We start from the raw sequence: 21545 nt of genomic DNA, 5'->3' as shown, positions 1-21545 counted from the left end.
TGGAGCAATGCAAATTTGCGGCTGCTCCAAAGCCCTGGTTATTACGGTATATTGCCCGTCTACTAGTTGTTTGTTTCTGTTATTATTACGTCATACAGATAAAATAGTTCTCATATTTGGAATTTGATTCACCCTATCACTGACGTTCGCTACTAATGAGAGTCAGCCAAAAAAGAGAACCACTGATGTAGAGGCTTGATAACTAACGCCCAACTGATAAAGTAAGGTATGTATTTGAACGTACCATTTTGGCATCAATACAATCGTCCGGACCGCAAGGAATAGAAAGGTGTGAATCCAGCTCGTGACTCGAAGTGAGTTTGACATCCCTGTCTGCGCAGAAGAATTTAAACTTTCTGCAGTCCCAAGGCAAGTTCAGCTTGCATGAACTATAAGTTAGTCAGGTAGATACTTTTTCAGACTATATCTAGAAGTTTTGTAGGCTACTCAACAGTTTCTCTAGCAAAACTACTTACTTTCTGCATTTTGGATTTCAAAACGCAGTAATTAGTTTGGATTACAGTTTAGCTCAATGTCATATCAATGTCAATATATTTTTCGCAAAAATCCATCTTGCAATTTTGTAAGTATAGTAACCTCCCAATAACAGCTAAAAGTATGCGACCTCTCGACTCCTCCTCGCCATATCATCCGTGTAAGCGATGTGTTACAGAAGCCTAGAAGTGGGTCGTGCTACAGGTCGGCAGCTAAGGAATAAGAGTGAAAAAATTGGTCTGGTGTAAATGACCATGGTAGTCGACTAACATACTGAAAACCACAAACAAACCAATTAGACTAGTTATAACTACTAACATGAGTACTTTGAGGACCTTTCCTTTTCTACTTCCGCTTGAAGTAGATTAGAAATACCTTTGAAGCCGCGGTTTCTACTAGAGGCCGAATTGAGTAGAAAGAAGAAGTATTAATATTGTTTCGACTACTTGAGTAACAATGGTGACTTCTTTGACCTCATCTGCTTTTCGGGAGACTTTAGTACCATCAGTGACTAATTCGACCCTCGCTGGTGCTTTCCAACTGATTAAAAACGGTAAGCTATCAGAATAAAATTGACTGGTAACAAAATATACAGTATACCATACAGAATCAATGATATATGTTGGTGTGTCGGTATATCATTTTGACAGGCATATTTCATATAGGTAGCGGTAGGAATAGGAATAGGACATAGTTCATTTTTGTCTTTGATGTTTTTGCCGCATATAAAACGACTCCTGATATACATACACATGATCTATGCATATGCATTAGGGCTGTTCAAAAATAACTTTTTTTCCCGGATTCCATCCATTCAGTCATTAAATTGTCGGGTTACCCTAAAAAACGCTGCACACCAAATTTGGTTCAATTCAAACAAGTATAAGACTATGCAGATCCAACTAAAATTTTTAATTTATTCGGTAAAATTTAAAAATAAATTTCAAATTATTTTGCCAGCCCCACGAAATTGTTGAGTTGTCTTCAAAGACGGTGCAAAGCAAATTTGAGTCAATTCCGACCAGTAGAAGCGGTGTTATGTGAGTTTTTCATTGATAATTCTCGGATTATCCACCGATCAAGTATAATCCAAGGATTAGCATCGAAAAACTCACATACAGCGTTTTTTTAGGGCATATGCATTTGCAGTAGCTATAGCATGCTGGCATCGTGTTCGAGCCCCGTTCTACGACTGACTCCTCAACCGAAGCGATTTCATGACTCGACGATTAGATTGTCTTGCTTTTCGACAGTTTTATTCGAAACAAGATAATAGTCAAAGACCGTATGTTACGAAGTGATTACTAAGTCACAAAGATTCGTAATATCCATCAATTTCGTCCGCGCTTCAGAAGCACCGATGTTTGACTCGCAGGTACTTGAATGTACCGCCACACGGATCACCGAACACGGAATTCGAAGCCGCGAGGTGACATTGCGACTTTCCGTCGCATGCATCAGACACCATGCGTTCACTAGACTCGGCATGACAGTTGTTGGTCTTGATCGATACATGGGGACATCTGTAGATGAATGAACATGCCATTGTTAAATTATATCGCATACAAATACGCAGTTACAGTTGTTAACATTGAAACTAGCTCAATAAAAAAACGAATATAATTAATCATATCGGTTATTAGAGGGTATCGAATTAGTAGCATAAATCATAGGTCTATGGATTAAAATGAGTAGACGGGCCGCTTTTCATACTTCATAAGACTCTGTACTCGACGAGTACATTGTTTATATAGGTATATTCCAATTAATTAATAATTTAACTTTTGTCTCCGATATCTTTGGATAGCCCTGACCAGAATACACTCTTTAATATGATTACAAACCAAAACACAGTCAGTTGACACCTTGTAAAGTTGTAATATGACGGGTAACATGCAGAAATGATTGCCAAGTGCATAAAAATCAGCCATCTACACTGCAATCGGGGACTGGAGAGTAGACAATACTTTGAGGCCGACCCAATTATCACAATAATTTAGTAAAACACATTACCATGCTTGCCAGTGTTTCGGATACTGACGAGATTCATCGGAGTATCTCGGAGTCTGGGATTGAACTCTTCGGAGTCGGAGGGAGTTTTCCTCAGACACTAAAGTTGTCAGAGGGATTCGAAGTCTCGAAAAGCACTACCCGCTCATCACGGCTATACACACGGGTTTACCAGTGATACAGCGTGAAGTTGCATATTACATATTCGATCTAAGCATTGATTACATATGCGATATTTCGTTCGCCACTAATCTGAGATCAGATGGCGTCGCTTAATGCTTCGACGTGCTTATATGACGACACAACGCGCTGACAATAACAGTTATCGTCCATAGAATTTCCACTCCTAGATGGTTCGGATGAATTCGTTTTTATTTCTTGCCCTACCTCGCCCAGACATTGCTTCATTGATCATTTGCTACCATTGCTTAATTTTTTTCTATTTTCCTTTCCTAACTAAACATTTTTTTACAGCCAGACTGTTCTGAGTCAAGTGTACCTGTTTGATGCTGGTGTGATCAGACTAGATGACCTTCACGGTCTAATCGATCATTCCTATCTAATACCGAATACTGTGCACGCATATTTTCTGTACCACCATCACTGCCGTTTGTTATGTATTTTGGTTCGATGTTAATAAAGACTCTCTCTCTCTCTCTTCTATTATGTAAGAATATCAAGCCTAAGCACTGGTGGTCAAATAATCAAAGAGGTTACTCAATTAGAAGTATAGTGACGCAGAATTCGACTCAAGTACGAGTAGAAGTAGAGCTTTTCGAAGCAGTCTAAAAGTACTTCATGCAGAAGCCAACTTCACGCGGTCCTGGAAAATTAATCAAGCAAGTATGTTAGTTTTGAAGAGCAGTCATAAATACGCCATTATAAAAACCTGAATATTGACATGAGCGGACGGTGTATAGAGCTGGGTTTTAGTTGCTCGAAACCATGCACGAGATATATATTTTCATTTAATTAATCATTTCCTTGCTATAGAACAGTGTAATTTTACCTTCTGTTGATCAAATCCCCTTTGCCATAAAATATGACGGCACGTCTACCGCCCCCATATTACTGGGCCTGTACAGAATAAAACAATGGAGTTATTACCATAAGTTGTATGCAACACTACATGACGCTTGAACGATTAGCAAGGCAATCGAAAATTCTTCGCCACGGGTGTCAAACATAGGGCCCTCCAGAAGATTTCCTGCGGCCCGAGATCGGAATTCTGAGTAAATGAAAAAAATACTTGTATTATACAGAACATTTTTATGGCATAGTTGTAGGATAAACCCGCAAGACAGCAAATGTCGAACCCTTAGATTAAGGTTACCATACGTCCTTTTTACGAGGATTTGTCCCCTATTTGACTTATTTGAAGGTGTCCTCGGAGGCCGCCTAAATGTCTTTTATTTTGAGAATTTTGGTTGAATGAGCGTGGAAATTGACAGCGATATAGGGAATCGGCGGCCAAGGAACGGTCCAACGGGGTTTTCGGGACTTGAGCCTGAAAAATGACCTTATTTTTAGACAACCAACGGAAATATTTCAGAGAAAGCCGGAATTCGGGATTTGAGCTGGGAAATTGACCTATTTTTCAATCAACCACAGATTCGTGAAAATTTACCATTTTCAGGATTTTACTCCAGTATTGCAAGTCTGAAAATTTTGAAAAAGTGTCCTCTTTTCAGATTGCCGAAATATGGTAACCCCAGCTTAGATGCCACATTATAACCACCCGAAAGCAATATTAAATTCTAACTCTAGTCGTCCTTAGTAATAAGCGGCTGATCGACACCAAATTTAGTGGTGAAAATTGCCCATGTGGTTCAGAGATTTAACAAAACTGACCAAAAGGCAATTATACACGGGAAATTACACAGGCGTAGGCGTCTATCCGGAACCGTTGTATCCAAATTACAAATAGACATTATGATAGTTACATACAGGATATAATGCAAATATATGTGGTCGTATTGCTGTATAACTTGTAATTCAAAAGATACCCGGCCTCCGTAGCATCCTGATAGGTAATTTTATTATAATGAACGAATTTGATTACAGTTTAATATTTTGTACTCGTCAATTTGCATACGCAATACCAGCTCGCCGCACTGCGACAGAAACGACGGGATCATAATGATATGGCAGCTTATATCGTGGCTGCCCGGAAGTTAGACGCGGTTTGTGGTTACGATTACCGGTGTACAACTGCATTCAATCGGCCATTCATCCATTTGATCCATTTGATTTGTGTGCGAATAAAAGTGTTTTTAATATGAATATTAAAATTATTATGTAGAGCAGTGATTCCCAAACTGTAAGTTGCGGCACATTAGTGTGCCACCACAGATTCTCCGGTGTGCCGCGAATATTTTTGTAATTTTGGAAAATAGTTCATACATTTTTAAATGAGGTATACATGCTACCATGCTACCATATGCAGCTTGAAATCGCTCGAACTGCTTCACAGCTGATAAATATACACACGTGACCATGGCATTGCCGATGATGTGGGTAATTGTCACGTAACCATTGGGTTGTTATGTTTCGTTTAGTCGTAAAAGCTTTTCGCGCTCCGGATGAATCAACTCATAACGCCTCTACACTCTTGAAATATTTCATAAATGTTGTGTGTTGTGTTCTCGGTTATTTATAACCGAATATGTACTCGTTAACGTTTATTTTGTACCGTTACTAGCAGGGCTTTGGAGCCGGAGCCCGGAGCCGGAGCCCCGGAGCCGTGCATTTTTACCGGAGCTGGAGCCGAAGCTTTACATAAAATTCAGCCGGAGCCGGAGCAGGAGCCAGTTATTTGAGGGGGAGCTCCGGCTCCGACTTATTTCAAAAGATGCTATTATATGCAACAACCATATCTGCTGACTTCAGATAATTCAACAGCAGACCATCGCGAAATTAAGATTTTCCTCTTTGACGCTACCTTTTCCGACTAACCGTGTTCCTTGGGATTTAACAGCAGAACAGTCATATTTTCAATGCTAAATTTTCCTACATGACTGCTGAACCTTGGTATGCTAAATATGCCTATGAATATTCTGGGTATTCGGCATACCCGCAATTTCATCACCAGTACAACCTTGTTGGCCAATTGTACGGTTCGAAAATAATGATCACTATGTATTATTCGAAATGGGACAGGATAAAAACGTGATTTCGTTGCACATGTAAATATGACGAGCACGAGCCGAGAAATTCCATCTCATCGTTGCTAGGAATCGGATGAGCAAATACTCGTTCTTTCGTGATAGTTCTTGAATCGGACAGCGACATTGGACAGTGTCATTGTGTATGCATTTATACATGCGAATTGGAATTCATTACTGCGCATGATCGTCATTCACTCCAATGAGGATTTTCGAGCGTGAATAGGGGATGGCAGAAGAGTAGCCCAAAACGCCTTTACACTCAGCAAACAATTGTAGCGGTGCGAGCTACTCAATGCGATATCAGGACCCCATGGTATTTTATGTTGGAGGCAAATTACTGATTTGAATCGCGATTTCCAATTCGTTCTTGATGTATGCTTGATACTCTAGTATTCCCGGATTATCGTGCACTGTGATTTGTAAATGTGCATTGTGCAATGTGCTTACTGCATAGTTTAATTCGTTATGGGCATGGTGCAATGTGCATGGCGCAGTGTTTAATTCGATTATCCGATTCGTTTAAACGGGAAAATGTTATATTCCAATAAACTTGATCGACACCGGATGGACTGGTAACGAGTGCACCAGTACCGAACGTCAAACCATTGGCCATTTGAACAATTTGGTATAAATCGAATTTCTATTAATGATGTCGTGATATCCGCCCATATTGCTCTTACCACAGTTACAGTTGAATAATATAATCGCACATTTAAAGATTGAATTGAGCTGTATGGCTTAATGTTAACGAGTGCAGTGCCAGTGTTAAAGCGCCCCATCAGAATTTTAATGCTGTACACAGCAATGGCATGGTGTATAAAGTGCGTTCTAGTGCAATTGTCATGTTATCGACAATTGCCAAGTATTCATTATGACGTCACAGGCCACCCATGTCTTTGTTGCTGCATCCGATGTTACTGATGGCTGACAGACTCTAGATTACCATAGATAACAAACCTACGGGTAAATTAGTAATCTATATAGACCAGGGATGGCCAACCTTTTCGGCTAAAGGGCCACATGAAATTGACGAACGAGTGCGCTGCCCATTAGCCGCGCCAGGCGCGTAAAATTTTCAAAGGTAATATTATTATTACTTGAGTATATTGTGGGTAGACTGTATATCGCTTTCTGTGCTCAGCTCAAGACTATTCGGCATCTGGACATATCCATATCGAAGATTTCCGCTAACATACGACAATCATTTTTTGCCTATATTTCATCGTCGACGATCTTTCTGCGAGCGTGAACGCGAGAAGGCTTTCTCTCGTAATGGCGAATATAGTTAGACTCAATCGGCTAAATCAGGATTTTTTTATTTTCAGGTGGGGGTAAGCTACAGAGAAAGAAATCGTGTCAAAATTAAACACGCGAAGTGTGAAGAAAAATTTTACTACTTTTTTAGTTTATTGTAATGTGCGACGATTTACTAAAAATGTGACTGGACCCTGGGTCTGCCAATGCGTCGGAACTGATATTTTAGTCATCAACATCCCAAGTGTCGCAGCCATACTAATCATATTTTTGGTTGGCCTTGCAAGTTCACAATCTGAGCAATTCAATTTCGATAATATAACAGAATTTCGATAATATAATAGGAAATTAGCTCGCGGGCTACTCAAAACCTTCTCGCGGGCCACATATGGCTCGCAGGCCGCGGGTTGCCCACCCTTGATTTAGACAGACACCTTCGATAGTTTTCACAGCCGGAGCCGGAGCTGGATCCGGAGCAGTGGTGATAATGCGGCTCCGGAGCTGGAGCCGGAGCTAATGTATGATAGAAAAAAGCTCCGGAGTCGGAGCTGGAGCAATGCAAATTTGCGGCTGCTCCAAAGCCCTGGTTATTACGGTATATTGCCCGTCTACTAGTTGTTTGTTTCTGTTATTATTACGTCATACAGATAAAATAGTTCTCATATTTGGAATTTGATTCACCCTATCACTGACGTTCGCTACTAATGAGAGTCAGCCAAAAAAGAGAACCACTGATGTAGAGGCTTGATAACTAACGCCCAACTGATAAAGTAAGGTATGTATTTGAACGTACCATTTTGGCATCAATACAATCGTCCGGACCGCAAGGAATAGAAAGGTGTGAATCCAGCTCGTGACTCGAAGTGAGTTTGACATCCCTGTCTGCGCAGAAGAATTTAAACTTTCTGCAGTCCCAAGGCAAGTTCAGCTTGCATGAACTATAAGTTAGTCAGGTAGATACTTTTTCAGACTATATCTAGAAGTTTTGTAGGCTACTCAACAGTTTCTCTAGCAAAACTACTTACTTTCTGCATTTTGGATTTCAAAACGCAGTAATTAGTTTGGATTACAGTTTAGCTCAATGTCATATCAATGTCAATATATTTTTCGCAAAAATCCATCTTGCAATTTTGTAAGTATAGTAACCTCCCAATAACAGCTAAAAGTATGCGACCTCTCGACTCCTCCTCGCCATATCATCCGTGTAAGCGATGTGTTACAGAAGCCTAGAAGTGGGTCGTGCTACAGGTCGGCAGCTAAGGAATAAGAGTGAAAAAATTGGTCTGGTGTAAATGACCATGGTAGTCGACTAACATACTGAAAACCACAAACAAACCAATTAGACTAGTTATAACTACTAACATGAGTACTTTGAGGACCTTTCCTTTTCTACTTCCGCTTGAAGTAGATTAGAAATACCTTTGAAGCCGCGGTTTCTACTAGAGGCCGAATTGAGTAGAAAGAAGAAGTATTAATATTGTTTCGACTACTTGAGTAACAATGGTGACTTCTTTGACCTCATCTGCTTTTCGGGAGACTTTAGTACCATCAGTGACTAATTCGACCCTCGCTGGTGCTTTCCAACTGATTAAAAACGGTAAGCTATCAGAATAAAATTGACTGGTAACAAAATATACAGTATACCATACAGAATCAATGATATATGTTGGTGTGTCGGTATATCATTTTGACAGGCATATTTCATATAGGTAGCGGTAGGAATAGGAATAGGACATAGTTCATTTTTGTCTTTGATGTTTTTGCCGCATATAAAACGACTCCTGATATACATACACATGATCTATGCATATGCATTAGGGCTGTTCAAAAATAACTTTTTTTCCCGGATTCCATCCATTCAGTCATTAAATTGTCGGGTTACCCTAAAAAACGCTGCACACCAAATTTGGTTCAATTCAAACAAGTATAAGACTATGCAGATCCAACTAAAATTTTTAATTTATTCGGTAAAATTTAAAAATAAATTTCAAATTATTTTGCCAGCCCCACGAAATTGTTGAGTTGTCTTCAAAGACGGTGTAAAGCAAATTTGAGTCAATTCCGACCAGTAGAAGCGGTGTTATGTGAGTTTTTCATTGATAATTCTCGGATTATCCACCGATCAAGTATAATCCAAGGATTAGCATCGAAAAACTCACATACAGCGTTTTTTTAGGGCATATGCATTTGCAGTAGCTATAGCATGCTGGCATCGTGTTCGAGCCCCGTTCTACGACTGACTCCTCAACCGAAGCGATTTCATGACTCGACGATTAGATTGTCTTGCTTTTCGACAGTTTTATTCGAAACAAGATAATAGTCAAAGACCGTATGTTACGAAGTGATTACTAAGTCACAAAGATTCGTAATATCCATCAATTTCGTCCGCGCTTCAGAAGCACCGATGTTTGACTCGCAGGTACTTGAATGTACCGCCACACGGATCACCGAACACGGAATTCGAAGCCGCGAGGTGACATTGCGACTTTCCGTCGCATGCATCAGACACCATGCGTTCACTAGACTCGGCATGACAGTTGTTGGTCTTGATCGATACATGGGGACATCTGTAGATGAATGAACATGCCATTGTTAAATTATATCGCATACAAATACGCAGTTACAGTTGTTAACATTGAAACTAGCTCAATAAAAAAACGAATATAATTAATCATATCGGTTATTAGAGGGTATCGAATTAGTAGCATAAATCATAGGTCTATGGATTAAAATGAGTAGACGGGCCGCTTTTCATACTTCATAAGACTCTGTACTCGACGAGTACATTGTTTATATAGGTATATTCCAATTTATCTCAAAGTTCGAATCTTCCAATCCAAGATAATCCACCTCAGTACTTGTAATTTCTTCCACTATATTATTGGGATATCGTATCATATGATGATTACTGATGATCATGATAATTAAGTTGCAGTATACAACAAAATTACGTAATACTTGATAATATACTCTCGATTATATGAAGTTGTTAGATTCTCGATATCAGTAGTAATGACAAGTTAAGTATTCTACGCCAATTAGTCGGGGCAAGCAATAGTGGACCTACGTTTCTCCATCATTTCTGCCGTAACTTGCACTTTCAATTATAATCTTCTTCGACTCGCCACAGTGGATATCCATCCTTTGATGCTCACACACGGTCTTGGATTTTGCTGTAGAATTAATTTGAACGTAAGGAATGCTAACGCATTACGGATTCGAACTCGTAGTAAACATTATTATGATTATTAATACGAAGAAAAAAAAATAGGTGCCGCTTTCAATCGATGATGGTTATTTGCGCCACGCTCAGTATATACTCAATGAAACGTTCAGAAAAGGAAATAGATAAATCTAGAGAAACTATTCGTAGGAGAGAATAAATTCCACAACTGGTATCGTTAAGCAATAGAGGGTCAACAGATTTTGTAAAGAGAAAACAACGTTTTCATTGACAAAATGATTAATCAAAAAGCGGCGATGAAATTCAAATTTACGACATCTCATTAGTAAATGCGAAACATTATCGGGGACGCAGCATAAGGAACACAAGGGGGAGTCGATATACCCGATCTTGAATATATGTGGGAGTTAAGACGGCAATGAACTGACCAATGAAATAGTCGAAAACGAAAGACGAATTAGTATTCGATAATAATGATATTGTTCGTGCCGTAGTGAACATGAGCGCGAAGCTACATGATGCCAGTTATTCGATGTTGCACTTCTAAACATCATGCTTCTGAGAGAGATAAAAATGAATCGATATAAAAGAGACGAACGTAAGGAAATGAAAAAGGGAACAAAAACGAGGAAGAGAGGGGAACGGCAGAGATAAAAGGTAAATGTAGTTCCGTCGATTTCTGATACAAATACACCTTCAGAAACTACTTTTGGTCCAGTGGTTGCATACTTTTATCAGCTAATCAGATGAGAGAACTTAAAAATGCCAAGAGTAATAGTAGGGGAGATGTGGTACCGATGGATCACTGGGACCGAAAATACTTGAAAAATACTCCATGATAATTCCATGATGACACTCCGTTAATTTGTCTACAATTACATGCTGACAGAATCTTTCCTCACATGCAAAAGAATTCGACCTGCGTGAGTTAGGGGGTCTGTGACGAATGATTTACGTTTTAGGGGGTGTAAAGTAAATTTGGATCGACATTTACATTTTTCTATATCACCTTTCAGACTAACAAACCCGTCATAATTTTTGATGTGAAGTATAGGGCTTGAATCAGGTTATATAATGGCACATATTTTTTGAATCAAAACCATCATCGAGTGGACTATTTTCAAGTCAATTACAATATTTATGGGGTGGGGGACCCATGGTAACATAGCGAAATCAAGTAAAATAGATGGACCAACTAATCACTTAACAACAGAAACTCGCCGACATATATATACGCTGTAAATCATAGTTACATGTGGTGTTTTATCGCTACTACGACGTATTTGAAAGTCAAAATGTCGATTTGCGGGTTATATGTATGTGGCATTAATTTTGTAAGTTTAGGCGTAAATCAAAACATGATTTTATGCCAACAATTGAGATGATATAATCTATTTTATTCTTGAAGGTCGCGACGAAACATTCTTCATTGGCTTGCTGTAGCTTAGATTACAGTAGACAACAAAAAAAGTTAACAAATTTGAGTTTTTGAGCGTATGACCCATTGGTCCCATGGTCGTGTGCCTTTGGACCCACCGGGTGGGGACCGATGACACGTTCGAGCAACAAATTTTAAACGTTTATAAATATTTTTTGAAAAGGCGGATATTCAGATAAATGTCCGCGATAGGTAGAGCTTGTATCGAAGTGTTGAGACAGCAAATGATCCGCTATTCTCGGCTGAAGATTTGAGGGCCAGAGATCATTTTGCAATTTTTGATTCATCGGTACCACATCTCCCCTACATCTCGGCCGATCAACTCTGTTTTTCACCTTATATTATATCATTATTACACACCGTTGCCTACACAGATTTCAATATAAAGGTCAAGGTCCAGTTTATCATCTACAAACTTGTTGTTTCAATAGATGATTTATGCACGAATGACGTTCCTTGGTTTGTATGTCATCCAGATTAGACATGTCCATACCAATAAATACAAGTATCGGTGACAAGAATCAAAATGTTTCCCTATAGTCATCATTAGGGCAAGTTTTTGTTGCACTAAAATCGCGAGAAAGTTGCATTTAATTTTAACAAAAGTTGCAGTAAAAAGTTGCATTCATAATTTTTGTTGAACTATTAGGGTATGAGATACTGGAAAGGTTCCGTTGTACAACTTAGCTCCTGCAGATCTGTCAAATTTGTTACTTCACCATTTAACGGTCTGATGAGACCGCCAAAAACTACATCTTCCGGCTCACAGCAAGAAAATTACGCAATGCGGGAATAATTTCCCTCTAAAGCCAACCAGCATAGCGATAATACCTTCTTTCTAAAACAAGTCGAATAACACAACCCAAACGCTCAGGTCTGCAAACGTGACCCAAGGCATCACATAAAAACTCACTCTTGGCGACCTTAACAAAATCAATTGTCCGGAAAAGGTGACACGGTGAAAATGTAATTTTTGGCAGTCTCGCCTGGGCGTTCGTGAAATGGGACACTGTTTTCAAATTTAAACGACAACATTGATAAAGCGCTCTATCTATATATATATTTCGGGCACGGTCGTGCTTGGCAGTGGTAGTTGAACATCTTGCTTACAAGCCATTGTGTCATAGATAACAGTGAGATGCAGCTGTAGCCCAGCTCTTTGTTATGCAAATCAAAGATAATAGAACCATATTGGAATTAGTTTATAGCATCTTTTTCGATCACTCCTCTACAATTTCACACAATATTTGATAAAAGTTTGACGAAAAATTGTCAGGAAAAATAGAGAAAAGTTGCAAAAAGTTGCAATATAAAATCCCTCCAAACTGCTTAAATCATCATAAGATATAGAATCTCAGTATCCAGGAAGCTGTAAAAAAAGTTGCAAAAGTTGCAAAAGTTGCAAAAACTTGCCCTAGTCATTATTAATAAAATTTGAATTGGTTACATTTGTGACGAACTCCCGATACATTTGACAATGCATTAAGCACCGCTAACCTACCCGCATAATACACATATTAGGCATTAATCACTCTGAATTCCGTGCTTTACTTACGCGGTGGCACTACGCATCGATATGCGACCCGCAAATACTTGAATAGGCCAGGACACGGATCACCAAACACACCATTCGTCGCGTCGACATGGCACCGGGACTTCCCTTCGCAGGCCTCAAATAGCACTCGATCACTTGACGCAGCGCGGCAATCATACGTCTTGGACGTGACTGAGGGATGCGGACACCTGGTGGATGCGAAGCTGTACTTCTTAATTTTCCCTAATATGGAGAACTCATGGCTTCCACACGGTTACCCCTTGGCGATACGTTAATTTTTGTCTAGTCCAAATACAAATTGTTTGGAATTCCTATAGAATACCAGCGTACGAAACGAACTATGCACCAATGACAGTGATAAATGCAAAAAATAGCATTAAAACACACACTCAAAAGGAAAGACAGTAGGCCTGTATCAAATATTCACTGCGAATCAGTATGACTCATTCCGTATGAGTCGCTGTATGTCATTAACTCTGCTAACCGATGACATCGGCCCAATAACTCTGGTTTGGAACCACTGATTCAGTGGAAATGACGAGGACAATTTTCACGAATTTTTAAGTCTTGAAGTAATGTACCGTGAGCATGTGAAGGTAGAGTGTAGCCAACATACGTTTCTCTATTATCTGTTCTTCCGTATCTGGCGCCTTCAATTTTAATTTTCTTGTAATCTCCGCAAGCGATGTTCATCCTCTTATGTTCGCAAACGGTTTCGCTTTTTACTTTGAAAACATAAGAGAGCAGTCCGTTAGGTCCATGTATTGTTTATTAACAAAGGCATAATTTAAATGGAATGGAATGCAATGGAAAACTCACAGCGGAGCGGAGACGATCATGGGCTTGGGCACACCATGTGGCTAGATCTGATCGTAACAAAAATGGATCAGCCAGCTGGAGTATGCCCTATACGAGTTTAAAATCTTAAATAGCATGGTCATCAAAGCAACACTGCAATATTAAAAAAACTCCAACGTTTCGTACAGTATCTGTTCGTGCATACGTTCCTAGATATACACCCCCTGGTCGCATATTGATGACCCCTGGGCTAGGGGGACTACAAGGAGACATACTTAACCTATTGATCGGCAGGGATATGGAAGAAAAAACAGATATCTTTAATGTCACCATAGTTGTGTAATGCAGAGAAGTAGTCAAAATAATTTGCGTTTCTACTCAAGTAGACGTGGATTCTACGCAGCTATAAGTAGAGGTACCAAATTACGAGACCTTTCAAACCTACTTCAAGCGGAAGTAGAATATGATCGTATGAAAACTGCTAGGTAAGCAGTTTCGTGGAGTAGACTGAGTGCATAGGTCGTATGTTTTCATTGGGTGAACAAAACGACTACTTTCGAAATTGCAAAACCAGTTTCGCAAAATTACTATTACCGTTATCCATATGTAAAATCTATGACATTTCTATACTCATAACAGAAATACTATTTCCACACTTTACCAGATACCAAGTATTAAAGCAAGCGTGGCAACATTCCTAGTTGGCGGGCCTGATATGGGATTCCTGAATTGGTACATTGATCGCGTATTTATCCACATATACAAGTAATAAATCGTATTTATTATAAACTTTAAGTTTGAAGCATACAGTCGCAGTATTTAATGAATTTATCAACGTAATGTACTTCAGTAGGTGGTAACTTCAACGAAACATCTGTGGTCGATCAAAGTTGTCAACATGTTCTTTGAATTCTGGATGCATGTCCCTGCAAACCCCTATGACAGAGACTTCACGTGAACGTCAATAAAGTTAAAGTTCATTGACGGAAATATTCGCACGCAAATATATGTATATCCTAGTAACAAGTATACAGTTTATTCGGCGTCTTTCTCAGGTTGGAAACTGTCCTGGTTCCCGCTCAAAATCCCGGTATATTTCCCTTCCCCTGTACTAAACGCAAGTAGATTAGCCTAAAATACTCTTGAAGTGAAAGCAGAAGTTAACCAAAACGTAACCACTTTAGTAAATAGTGCAAAGTCTTCAAAATCCACTTGACTAACCCGAAAACGTAAGAGAACATCGTCACGGGTCATTTTCGCCTGTTCAGTTACCGCATATTAGGCATATATCACTCGTAATTTTGTACTTACTCGTTGGCTCAATGCATTGATATGACACCCGCAAATACTTGAATATACCGGGGCACGGATCACCAAAGACACCATTCTTGGCGTCGACAAGGCATGCCGACTTTCCTTCGCAGGCCTCCATGAGCACGTGCTCACTTGATTCAGCGTGACAATCGTACGTCTTGTGCCTGATCGATGGATGCGGGCATCTGTAGTTGAAAGAAGTGTCGAGGTGAATTTTCATGTATGTACAATAGGGCTCTTCAAAAATGACTTTTTTTCTCAAATCGTACTGGCTACTTGATAAAATTGTTAGGTTACCTAATTTAAGCCTAAACACAAAATTTGGTTCAATTCCAGCCAGTAACCGCTTTGCTACAGGAGAAGAAAGTTTCTATTTATTATATAAAAATAAATAATAAAAATTTGAAAATTTTCTGTTCACTCCATGAAAATGTTAGGCTGTCTATAGAAACGATGCTCACCAAATTTGGTTCAATTCCAACCAGTGGAAGCGGAGTTATTGCCGTCGAAAAATTTGGATTTGAATAAAATAGTATTTACGGTGACCGATTCTTTGTTTATTTATTATAGTTGTGCTCACCGTAAATACTATTTTATTCAAATCCAAATTTTTCGACGGCAATAACTCCGCTTCCACAGGTTGAAATACATACAATGAGTATGAGAACTGCGGATTGCTTACGTCGTATTAAAATATCAATATGGATTTGCATACTGTCAGGCTAAAGACTGAGTTGCTAGCGGTAGTTGTACAGGTGATGTGCAACGAAGTATGCTTCTACTATTCTGGGGTACTCCGGTAGGCTTTGGCTATCAGCGCTACTTACTCAAGTGACCTATGTTGATAGAATTATAATTCAGCATGTTGTGATCGGATATTTCAAGATAAAGTCTCTGTTCCGCATGCGTCGTCAAACATGAAGATCAATATGTCTGGAAATGGACGGCTATTGTATCAGCAGTAACTTGAACACCATTTGCTTTGTTACTATTGGAGAATAACAGCATTGCGTTGACGAATCATATAGGAAATAGCGAATAGAGTTTAAGATCTAAAGACCAAATCATTAAAACGACAATATATGTAACGCGGACGATGTCATCGAATAATTGTTCGCTTTTGGAGAATAATTATGCAGTAGATTAGCCCGTCGTTCTATCCCGTGAGAATATATAACAAACAAGGCATCATACGTTTCGGCACCGTCCTGTCTTCCGTAGCTTGCATCTGTTATGTGGATCTCCGTAGATTTATCACAAGATATTTTCATCGTTCCATGCTCGCAGATTGTTACACTTCCTGCTAAAAGAATGGTAAACGGTATGTGATATTTATGAGAACCTGAGACCTACACAACATTAAATATAGGACATACAATGACGAAAATTCATGATTGTTTAAAATAAAATATCGAACATAGGCAGGTTATGAGATACCACAACTTATTTTTAAAAAGAGGTACTTTTGCCAGCTTTTCACTGAAAGATTGTGGAGGCCGCATGTTGGACTGGTGACCCCCCACAATCACTGTTCTTTTGATGGAACTAAACCGATTTATTGTTCACATGTGCACCATAGTTCGTGGAATGTCACTGTAACGATTACCCACCCTCCAGATAGTCATCTCTTCGTGTTGACGAAGCTAATTTAGCGAGGGAGATGATTTGATAAGGTCCCTTGCCTTTGCAAATCAATCATGACATCGACTCGCTGATATTTGCAATAAAAGTCACTAAACAAAAAACGTATATTCTGTCCTGCTTGACTATGGGCTACTTTATCTAGATCCAGGTATTCTCATTGTGAGACACGGTGTGGAATCTGAAATATATGCTATTCCAGGGCTGGATAAACTTCTCCCCTGACGACCACATTCAATATTTTCATCTATTCGCGGGTCGAACTATATAAAAGTGGAATTATAAACCAAAACGCAATATTGATATTTGATTATCTATTGAGGATATTGAAATATTATAGATGTTTATTCAAAAAAATCAACCATTGGTTTGATGATATCATGCACGCGCCAGAAACATTTGCGAGGTTTCACAAGCTGGTCAACCTCAATAACCAATTTTCAAAACTATACAGGGATGAGAGTCGGTTGTCCCGATTCTTCGAACATGATGGCGAGTTGAATCTGTGAACAGTGTGATCTGTTTATAGATTTGCTGATTCTACTTTTGGATCAACTCCAGGACGCACAATGCTGACAGCTTCATAATCATGTTTGCATCAAATACGCTCCCGCTAAAATATATCGATTTTATATATGTAAATGCTTTTGCACATACAGAGAACGAATCTACCTAACACACGCGCGAATCGGTTTTTCCAAGTACAGCAGTAAAAGTAGTTAGCTTGCTGGAGTAACCAATGTTAAATCACACTTGTGATCCAATAGTCATTCCCGTTTTGACTTTTTGTGATGTTTAGCAGTTGACGCCTTGTTAAATGCGTGGGCCTCGAGGAGGCTGGGCCATCGCCCAGGAATGATGTAAAAATATACTTTAGAAAGAATGTAACATATATTTATCTTGGTGAAATATATTCATAAAAAGTTCAATCGAGTCCCTGCAGTGATTAGATTTTCACTACGCATGTTGTAAATATTCAAATACGTTTACCGAGCCTTTTGCGGGCCGTACATAATGGTGTTGCGGGTCGCATGCGACCTACGGGCCGTAGTTCGCCCACCCGAGTGCTATATTGTCCTTGAACTCACACAGAATTTTTGAAGCAGTTAACTTCATTATTCACTTTAATGTGCCTACTATCTTACATCAAACTTACCTGCAGCTGAAGGGAACTGCGACTGTGCAGAGAACACAAACAATCCGACCAACAGAATCAACTTCATTTTTGCACCGACGCTCTCCTATGACAATGACACAATTGCAAAATCGCAATGCACATAAGTTTATATACTCTCTCAGATGTGTTTTATGATTGCCCCGGGTCGGGAAATAGTTGCATCGCCATTGATTCACTCAAATATATGGATCAAATCATGATTAAGGGTGATGCGTAAAAATGATGGGGAAATTTTAGTTTTAAGGGTATCACGCCCACCGTGCACATGAATTATACCTCTGGTATTGATTACATCACGGGATAGATTTCACTTCCAGTTGTCTTCAGTGACGTACGACTGAATAGATAAATTAATCCGAAAATCCACTCGAGTACCAACATACTTTTAATTTTATGAGTAGCATGACGACATATGCAACCTAGTATATATTATCATCAAAAATCTTTAATGAATCAATTAAATAATGTCTTAAATTCCTGTTTTATTAGACGCAATGATATGCATGACGTTTTGTCGACTGCACATTAGGATTGTTAAAAATATAACTTTTTTTCGGATCCCGGGTTTCACTGATTAAATTGCTACATTACCTAAGAAAAGCTGCAAAAAATATTTGACTCAATTCCAACCAGTAGACGCGGCCGCCGATCCAATTTAAATTTAGGAATTCATTATAAAAAAATAAAATTTCTAATTTTACACTCAACCAAATAAAATCGTGGAATTATCTACAAAAAACAATGCAAAACAAATTTGACGGAATTTCAACCCATGGAAGCGAAGTCATTTGTGTTTAACATCAATAATTCTAGGATTAACCGCCGTCCAGGCTATTTTGCATATTCAAAAGTTTCAGCTGTAATAATTTCGCGTCTGCTGGTTGAAAGTGAGCAGGCATTGTTATGCGTCGTTCATGTAGGCAACTTAACAACTTGACGGGTTGACAGTAAAATTAGAATTTTTTTTATAATGAATTCAAACATTTAAATTGGCTCTCCGGCCGCTTTTACTTGTTGGAATTTGGCCAAATTTGTTTAACAGCGTTTTTTCAGGCAACCTAACAATTTAATTAGTGAATCGCCGTAATCCGGAAGAAAATGTTATTTTTGAACAGCCCTACTGCACATCAACCAAAATCAACATTCCGACAATTGGTCGTAAACGATGCTCTTGACAGGCAGACGGTTGCACAACCCTGACTTATACGTCCTCATGCTTTATTGTATACTCCAAGTGAATATGCTGAGTCTAAAACCGAATATTTGTCCATAGTATTTGATATTATTGAGTGTTTTTATTGTTGTAATGTGTGGTAAAATACTATAGTAATTAAAAGCAGCGCTATAATAGCTCTTGACTTCGTTAATATTAGATGAGTCAATCGTGAGCTTTAATTCGAGCGCTTTTCACGTTTTCTAACAAATCTCATCCCCGAGTTTGATTCACACCAGGCAAAAGCCATGAATTCTGCCACTGACAAATGGTTGTCAGAAAACCATGATTGTGCGAAAAATTATCGACACGACATATTTCGCGTTGTTGGAAAAGTCCATTCACACTTCCATTGGGGGCCTTGGTATAGACCAGGGGTTCTCAGCCCTTTCTTGGCCGTGGCCCATTTTCCGATTTGAAAATGTGCTGTGGCCCACCTCTAATCCTGGAGTCATAATCCTGTTCAATGCGTGATAATCGACGCGCATTTTTCTCTTATTTTACTGATGATATTTAAAGGTAGACCTTTCGGCCCATGAAATCACGCGAAGCGCGACAAAAATTTTCATGTATTTTAAATATCCGCCAACAAACGACTAACGAAATAATCTTGGGCCCCATCGAGCTCCCACAATTGGTGGTTTGGGTGCGGCAGTTACGGCCCTGGTAGATCATAGGCTAAAACTCGGCCTATATTATGATCGTCTGTTGCTCCATTCGCGTCGCGAAACACAATGATCAAATCCACTCATCCGCTGTGTGATTGGGATTTTAGTTCCACTATTGTGGGGAATAATATAATCATTCTGGGTCGGCTACAAAAACTTCATTGGTCAATGGGGTACAACAGAGAAGTGGAGAAATATTTATTTATTATGCATGCTGTATAATGCTAATTGTAGGCTATGTCTTGTACCATACCAACTGAAGTTGCGATGTCAGAATATTCAATCCAACGATACAATCAATTCATGAGACTTTTACGTTATGTACAATGATTTCCGGGCGAACATTTTAAACCGACTCCAGAGATTAATGCACTCAGCTAAATCTTCACCAGAAGTTGCTAATAATTTGCGATTATGGTTATTTTTATCTTACAATAATACGACTTGCCTAGGTACAGTATATCTATATCGCAATTACACTTCATTCCTAGTTTATTGCACACCCCTTTCAACGGCATATACGACATATGACCCAACCGGAATACTTGGTTACGTCAGCATTACCTTCCAGTTATTATACACTCGAAATTATTTTGGTTGCTGTTAGCCGTAGGTTGTCATAGCCAGTGGAAAAGCCGCCGTTTCTCCCTCCCGTTTTCGACGTGTACAATGTACATGCTGACTCCATGCGTGCCACTACGTCTCATCAGAGTCGGGTGAAAAGCTTTACGTAGCCTACGTATAATTAGATTATATGAATATATTTTTAGTGATTAATATAACAGATATAACTAAACTTACATTAATTCTAAAATCTTCCAAATAGCTTTGTGGCCCACCTCAAATGCTCCTGTAGCCCACCAGTGGGCCATGGCCCACCCTTTGAGAACCACTGGTATAGACTTTAATCGAAATGCGCCAAAAAAGTCCGTGCAAACAAAGAGAGCTCGTCTACCATCTAAAATAGTATATAGAGCCTATGCGATCTCTTCGCCCGGATTGTTCGAAACTCCCAGCTGGTGATGTCCTATTTAGTGATATGATTGTTGATGTACAATGTTATTACCAATTATCTACTAGTATCTGTCGTTTACCGCTGACGAGTGTCAGCCGAAAATTTTCGGGTTCATTTCAATATGAATATACCATTGTATTCAATTATACACTGAAGTTCTGTACCTGCAACAAACTCTTCATTTCTACTAATAATTTTTATCTATCGAGTAAGAGGGGTTACATCATGTTTTGGAACGGATAGTATTACTTTTCAGAGACTATCTCAATTAATACTTCCGCCACATCTTTTACGACACAGCTTCTCAATACACCGATCGCGCTAGAGCGGCCAATCGCAAAACTTGAATGTCATCTTTAGACTAACATTCGCGTTCAAGATTCTGGAATCACCAAACACGGAGTTTGAGACCACATGGCTGTATTGCGGATTTCCTTTGCAGGCCTAGGAACCCGGGTTACAATTGATCCCGCATGGCACTTTTCCGTCTCTATCAATACTATGGGGCATATTTGCATAAATGTAGTGTCACATGTTATGTTTCTGCAACAGCACTTACCTATTTCAATTACATAATCTCAAAATTACAACGAAGGAATTCCATAATCGCCTTAGG

General features: G+C 39.1%; 1 protein-coding gene across 2 annotated transcripts; it reads right to left on the bottom strand.

The window, feature by feature from the left end:
* Nucleotides 1–9204: 9204 nt before the first annotated feature.
* On the bottom strand, nt 9205–18169 carry LOC145458628 (L-rhamnose-binding lectin CSL3-like). Of its 2 annotated transcripts, none has more exons than XM_080337057.1 (7): nt 18013–18169; nt 16410–16518; nt 15213–15400; nt 13720–13828; nt 13104–13291; nt 9994–10099; nt 9205–9493 (listed from the first exon to the last, which is right to left on the bottom strand). In XM_080337057.1, the coding sequence occupies exons 1-7, from the start codon at nt 18077–18079 to the stop codon at nt 9319–9321; spliced, it is 942 nt and encodes a 313-aa protein (XP_080193183.1). In that variant the 5' UTR covers nt 18080–18169; the 3' UTR covers nt 9205–9318. The 2 variants fall into 2 exon arrangements, with proteins under 2 accessions (XP_080193183.1, XP_080193191.1); XM_080337065.1 differs by having other exon boundaries at nt 16410–16515; nt 18013–18129.
* Nucleotides 18170–21545: the final 3376 nt, after the last annotated feature.

This window comes from Botryllus schlosseri, chromosome 2, assembly GCF_051294905.1.
Source record: "Botryllus schlosseri isolate E-star chromosome 2, Bs_hap1, whole genome shotgun sequence".
Classification (NCBI taxonomy): Eukaryota; Metazoa; Chordata; class Ascidiacea; order Stolidobranchia; family Styelidae; genus Botryllus; species Botryllus schlosseri.
Note: the sequence above shows the minus strand (reverse complement) of the source record. Positions and strands in the feature narration are given on the sequence as shown.

What these genes read in the sequence shown, in the direction of transcription:
- LOC145458628 (XM_080337057.1), bottom strand. Translation starts at nt 18,079, where the DNA reads ATGAAGTTGATTCTGTTGGTCGGATTGTTTGTGTTCTCTGCACAGTCG. An exon ending in AGAACAGATAATAGAGAAAC is followed by an intron (nt 13,292 to 13,719) that starts GTATGTTGGCTA and finishes CGCATCCACCAG; the next exon opens with GTGTCCGCATCCCTCAGTCA. An exon ending in GGCAGAAATGATGGAGAAAC is followed by an intron (nt 9,494 to 9,993) that starts GTAGGTCCACTA and finishes ATTCATCTACAG; the next exon opens with ATGTCCCCATGTATCGATCA.